Source organism: Clinocottus analis, unplaced genomic scaffold (assembly GCF_023055335.1).
Source record: "Clinocottus analis isolate CAN_PGR_092001 unplaced genomic scaffold, fCliAna1.0.p SCAF_15, whole genome shotgun sequence".
NCBI classification, from domain to species: domain Eukaryota; kingdom Metazoa; phylum Chordata; class Actinopteri; order Perciformes; family Cottidae; genus Clinocottus; species Clinocottus analis.
Genome location: NW_027175876.1, coordinates 16610228 through 16616744, shown reverse-complemented (window position 1 = coordinate 16616744; position 6517 = coordinate 16610228). Strand labels below are relative to the sequence as shown.

General features: G+C 51.0%; 1 protein-coding gene across 2 annotated transcripts; it reads left to right on the top strand.

Annotated features, from left to right (window-relative positions):
* The first annotated feature begins 332 nt into the window (after window positions 1-332).
* flrt2 (fibronectin leucine rich transmembrane protein 2) lies at window positions 333-6193 on the top strand. Of its 2 annotated transcripts, none has more exons than XM_068577330.1 (2): window positions 333-417; window positions 3281-6193. In XM_068577330.1, exon 2 carries the CDS (start codon window positions 3733-3735, stop codon window positions 5713-5715), a length of 1983 nt encoding a protein of 660 aa, XP_068433431.1. In that variant the 5' UTR covers window positions 333-417; window positions 3281-3732; the 3' UTR covers window positions 5716-6193. The 2 variants fall into 2 exon arrangements, with proteins under 2 accessions (XP_068433431.1, XP_068433430.1); XM_068577329.1 differs by lacking the exon at window positions 333-417 and adding an exon at window positions 549-953.
* Window positions 6194-6517: the final 324 nt, after the last annotated feature.

Here is a 6517-nt window from a genome sequence, read left to right as displayed (position 1 = left end):
CAGTCAACAAAACATGGTGGGAACCTAAAGACGTGCTTTTTCGTTCAGAGTTTCAGTCCCATTCCTGGATTTTGTGAATAAAAAGCTAATGGAGGCCGCAATGGTGGAAGGTAGGCCGGGCGACCGGCATGGAGGGATAAAAGTGTGTTGAGAGACAAACTATTTTCTGCAGTGTGAGGGCAGCAGGGAGGATCTGTGGCTTACAGCCATCACGGAGCTGCTGGAAGAGACATTCTTTACTCCGAGGAGGGGTGAGAGAGGGAGGAGAGAGAGAGAGAGAGAGAGAGAGAGAGAGAGAGAGAGAGAGAGAGAGAGGGAGGTGAGCAGAGCGCACACGTCGCACTATCAACTGGATCCATCAAAGAAAACAACTCGCGGGGAGTCCGGGCTCGGAGCTGCGTTGGTCGGCTACTCAAGGCAAGTTTGCGCCCCCGCACCGCACAGCGCCTCGGACGGACGCAGCTGGCCGCCATGGCCCGGGGCGCGCACTTCTGCGGGCGCGTCCTCGCCGTTCGGGCGGAGCATGGAGGGGGAGAGGTGGGCGCCGCGAACAGAACACCCCGCCGCCGCTTTCAGTCGCTCCTCACACGGTGCTGTTGAGTTAAAAGCGGAGGAGCTCCGTTTGTGAAGCGCCACCCGGGAGCTGGAGAACCAGACGCGCACACACACACATACACACTCACACACACACACACACACGCTCAGACAAATAAAGTGCGGACAGCGGTGAGGACGGACGCGCAGCCTCAGCCGAGGGGGACCCATGCGGGCAGATATGACTGTGTTCCGTAGACTCACCGGGTTCACGCTGCTCATCGGAACCGACTCGCAGAAGCGAACGGACCTTCACGCGCGGGCACGCGGCGGGACCGCGTGACGGACCGAGGCGCAGAGAAAAGCGGAAAAGTTGAACGCGGTCGCGGGTTTTGTAAATGGATAAAGGCTCGCCAAAGGTACAGTGGATGTTTCTCATAAGCCACGGCAGAGTTGGAGAGAAATTGAGGAAATTAAATGACAGGCTTTTTTTTTCTTCTTCTTCTTCTTCTTTTTGCATCGACCTATTCTTAAAATTAAATTCTGAATTACATTTTTAATATATTTTTTAAATATGTTTTCTTAAATCTGAACCAGGCTTCTATATATATATATATATATATATATATATATATATATATATATATATATATATATATATATATATATATATATATAAACGACGCTCGTGTCCGAAGCCGTGGAAGTCTCCACGCAGCATTTAATCCACAATTCCACACGACTTGTCCAAGAGGAATTCATGTGTGTGCTTAATGAGACGTGTCATGGAGGGACAGATTACGGACTACAAAGCGCTCCATTCCACAGTTTTCACCCGAGAGAAAACTGACTTTTCTCTCTCTTGAAGGAGGCTTTCTCTCTCAATGCGCCGCACGGTTTAAATTCTCCTTTGAAAAGGCTTCATTCAAAATGAGCATCGCTTTGAAGTCTACCTGATCCGCCTCGCATCGCCCCTTAAACACCACATCCATCTGAAACTTTTAATTGCGTTTCTGTCGCTAAATCCACTTTAATCGGATTGCCCTGGCCGCATATCAGCGCTCATCTGGCGGCGGGGACCGGTGCTCTCTCGGCTGGAAATTAAATCAAAATGAAAGAAAAGAAAAGAGAGAGAATGAGAGAGGGAGAGAGAGGAGAAGAAAAAAGTGTCCCTTAGCCCCTCTCATTGATCTGTCCGTGTCCACCATTTATGACGAGGTCCAGTGAGAACCAGCGTGCAGCTGTTTATGGTTATTATCTGGACATTTTATTTATGCAGCCATACTCGTGTTGACTCCGCTGCCTTCTGCTGTTGATTCTGCTGCTGTGGCAGCACATTTTATCACCTCATGGTCGCTTATACCCTCCTCCCTCCTCCCCCCAATCTTATTTGATTAAATTTAGCTCTTTCAATTTAGAAAAGTAGATCACAGATGTGTGTCAAGGAATGATTTCTCCATCTCTGCCACAAAGAGGCTCCATCTCCTCAACAAACAGCACGGGAATGTGAAGAAGCAGAAGCAGGGCGACCACGGCAAACACATCCTTTAGTAGCTTTTCCTTTTTCCCTTTTTTAAATTTTTTTTTTTACAAATTATACTTCCCTGTCAGATGGCTGCCAGATGACGAATGTGAAATGACTCATTACGTTGTGACTAAATAGCTGCTGCCGCTCCGTGCAGGACTCACGGCCGTCCCTGTGCTTAGCATTCAACCCACCGTTCCTGTTACTGTGTGTGTCGTCCGACATGGACTCAGGGTGGAGCTTCAGGGAAGCTGTGAGCCGCCGATGACAAGCAGTATCTTTCAATCATGTGGGGCAAAGGGGGATATTTGATGGCTCATAAAACTAGGAATAATGGATCTGGGGGTCTACTGTAATCCAATGGCCTTGTGCTTTACTACAAGCCTCTCCATGCGGAGAGATAGCCTGTATCGATCATTTATTGCAGGTGGAGGGACTGAATTATTCTCCGGTCCCGTTCCATTTGACAGCTCATGTATGTCAGTCCGGCGGGAGCCCGATATGCACGCCCCCCCTGTTACTCTCCTTTTGTTTTCACCCCTCTTCCCGGGCCTTAAATCTGGAATTCGGTGGTGTTGTGTTCAGGACGACGCGTTACAACGAGCTCCTCCATCAGGCCACCTGCAAAAACAATTGCCCCTGTTTACTGTAAGCACTCGTGTGTTTACTGGGGTTCCTCTACCCACAGTGCTGTCGCTTCGCTCTGGCCCGTAAGCATCTCGTGCCTCCATGATGGCACCAACAGCCGCGGTGCCTTCATGAGCCTTATCTCTTTTTAGCATGTTTTCCATTAAGTGGCAGCGATGTTGCTCTGAAACTCTGTGAGTGTGTGTCCTTGCAGTGCTCTATTCCCTCCTTTGATACAGCGGACGGGATAAAAGCCTTCTTTATGTCTGCGAAACCGGATGTGCAAGAGCTGGTCTGAATATTTATCAGATGGTTAGACTTTTTTTTGTGTGTGTGTGTGTGTGAAATAGCCCGTGCATAATTTGTCATCGGCAGTGAACGATGTGTTTTGTGACTCTGTCTTTGTGTTTTGGGGAGAAGGGAAGAAAAGGGGGGTGGGGTGGAGGAATGGAAAGACAGTTGGTATGTGTGTGTGCATGTTTGTATGTCAAATAAAGAGAGAGCGAGAGAATAGTGCCCCTTCCCCCTCCCCCCCTCTCTGAGAACAGGCCACCCCTAAATATACTAATCCAGCGTTTCTCTGTTTTCCCACAGGTCTCTGGATCCAAATGTCACCCCCCTTGGACTCTGCCCTGGTCGGGGACCAGCAGTGTGTGACGGACAGGCGAGTGGAGCCTGCGGTGGCTCTCTACTGCGTGGCTTCAGATTGGCCCCGGCTGAGCTCTGCATGGAGCCAGGAGTGAAGAGTCCTGCTATGGTCTGATGTCTCAGCATGGATGGAGTCAGTCAGAGGACTGGCCACCACTAATGAGACCATCGCTTTTCAGCTGAGGACTAGCATTTACAGGATTACTCCCACGGTGTCCCAGTCTTTTTCAGCTAACTGCACCATTACCAGACTCTCCTAGTTGGACTGTTCCCGGGTCGGGTTTTTGGTGGATATATACGTCATTGCCTTTTTGATTCTCACATTTGTTTAATTCCTTCCCAGTTCTTTTTTTCTTCTTTTTTTTTTGCCTTCCCTTTTGCTGTTTTGTTTTTTCACTATGGAGTTTCTGGCTGGACCCTGGAATAAAGATTGGGCTTCATTCATGCAATTTTGGTTGACTGTCATCTTAAGCCTCCAAATGCACTTCAGTCCGGGCGCCTCTTGCCCGGACGAGTGTCGATGTGACACGCCGTTCGTGTACTGCAACGAGCGCAGCCTGACGTCAGTGCCTCTTGGGATGAAGGAGGGCTTCAAGGTCCTCTTCCTACACAACAACCAGATTAACAATGCTGGCTTCCCTTTGGAACTTCACAATGTGGAAAGCGTTGAGACTGTGTACCTCTACGGCAACCAGCTGGACGAGTTTCCCATCAATCTGCCCAAAAACACCAGGGTCCTGCATCTTCAGGAGAACAATATCCAAACCATCTCCAAGGCGGCTCTGGCCCAGCTGACTCGGCTAGAGGAGCTGCACCTGGATGATAACTCCATCTCCACGGTGGGTGTGGAGGAAGGGGCCTTTCGGGAGGCGATAAGCCTCAAACTCCTCTTCCTCACCAAGAACCACTTAAGCAGCGTTCCCATTGGCCTTCCCGAGGACCTGAAAGAGCTGCGGTTGGACGAGAACCGCATCGCTCACATCGCGGAGGAGGCCTTTCAGAATGTGACGCGCCTGCAGCGCCTCCTGCTGGACGGGAACTTGCTGACGGATGAGGGCATTGCTCCAGGGACCTTCCAAGACCTTTCCACTCTCCGTGAGCTGGCCCTTGCCCGCAATTCCCTCACCTTTCCCCCTCCACTGCTACCGAGCCAGTCACTGATCAAACTCAGCCTGCAGGAGAACCAGATCAACCAGATCCCCGTGGCGGCCTTCGCTGACCTCATCAGGCTGGAAAAACTGGATGTGTCCAGCAACCAGCTGCAGACTCTAACGCAGGGCGTGTTCGACGGCCTGTCGAGCCTGAGGCACCTCATGGTGCGCAATAACCCCTGGCGTTGTGACTGCGCCGTGAAGTGGGTGGTGGTCTGGCTCAAGTCCTTGCCCTCCTCCATCAACGCCCGGGGGTTCGTGTGCCTGAGTCCGGACAATGTGCGCGGCATGGCAATCAGAGAGCTCACGCTGGATATCATCGAATGCCCGGTAGAAGCCGACGAGCCGCCCTGGCCCACCCTCCGTTCCACGCCCCCTCCCCCGCCCACAACCACCCCCATGACCACCATGTCCTCCACCCTCATCACCACATCCATCCCTTTCTACTTTGACTCCCCATCCCCTCCCTTGCCCCCGGTCCACAACAACCCCCCCGGGCCACTGCCTCCTTACGAGGACCCGCTCCAGATCTCCTTCCACGTGGTCAACGCGACCAGCATCGAGGTGAGCTGGGCCTCCTACTTCACCGTCACAGCCTACAAGGTCACTTGGGTCAAAAGGGGCCAAAGCCAAATAAACGAAGGGATGCGGGAGAGGACCGTGAGCGGGGACCGGCGGCACATTAGTCTCACCCACCTGGAGCCTCGATCCGTGTATCGGATCTGCGTGCACGTGCTGGACACCCTGAACTCCTACAGGCCCGGAGAGGATACGATATGCTCCGAGGCCAGGACCAAGGCCGTGGCGTCCACCAAGCCTCCCGGCAGGGAGCAAGCTCCCCAGGAGAGCATCAACTCCACGCTGCTAATGGCTGGGATCATAGGCGGGGCGGTGCTCCTCATCCTGGTGACGCTGCTCAGCCTGTTCTGCTGGCACATGCACAGGAAGAGCCGGTCGGCTTCGACCAAGTGGAAATACAACCGGGGCCGGAGAAAAGACGACTACGGCGAGGCCGGGACCAAGAAGGATAACTCCATTCTGGAGATGACTGAGACCAGTTTCCAGATAGTGGCGCTGAACAATGAGCAGCTGCTCAAGGGAGATTTCCGCATCCAGCCCATCTACACGCCCAACGGGGGCATCGGATTTAGAGACTGTCACCTCAGTAACAACAGCCTAGCCTATTGCAAGAGCAGCAACGTGCCCAGTACAGAGTTCTGCCACACGTGATGCAGCAACAAACAGTACACACACACACACACACACACATACTATAAACACTTATTACGTGCATAAATACACATACACACACCCCGTTTGTGAAGATGACAAAAACCATACAAATTCTAGTGAAATATAACTGTACTATATATATTTCCAAGTTCTGTCTACGATGTAATTTATACTGTGGATAATAATGTGGGATTCTCTGCTATCTTTTGTATTCTTAGAAAAAGAGATACAAGTGTTTCTTTTTTTATAACCAGCAGGGTTTTGAAAGTTGTTTTAATGGTCAGTACTGTACATGAACATGGATTTGTACAATCACAGCACCCTGGGTGTAGCTTCTTGACTGTCTGCCTCGGAAATGTCGGGGCGCTTAGAGTACCGGGATCCTTTGCTAACCACAGAAGCAAAATATGGCCTTTTTTTGATCTTTGAAAGACCCCACACACACACACACACACACACACACACACACACGCAGTCCAACAGCCCAACAGAACAGTAGTAATGACAACACCGCACAGGGGAAATCCAGACACTGCTGATTAGCACGCTGTGGAAATATAGCACTGGTTCATTATGTGTATGTGTTAAAAAGGACTGAAGTGCACTTTCTTATTAATGGAAGCCAGGCAGGAAATGAGCAGAGGTGGTGAGCGCATGTGAGGGACCGAGGAGAAAGTCATCGGTGCTGTTGAAAGGCCTCGACTGAGATTTCCCAAAAGTGCCTTAACACTAAAAGCGTCTTTGTTCTCCTGGTTTACAGTTGAAACAAAGGTGGGCTTAGTACGAGAGACACTTTTTA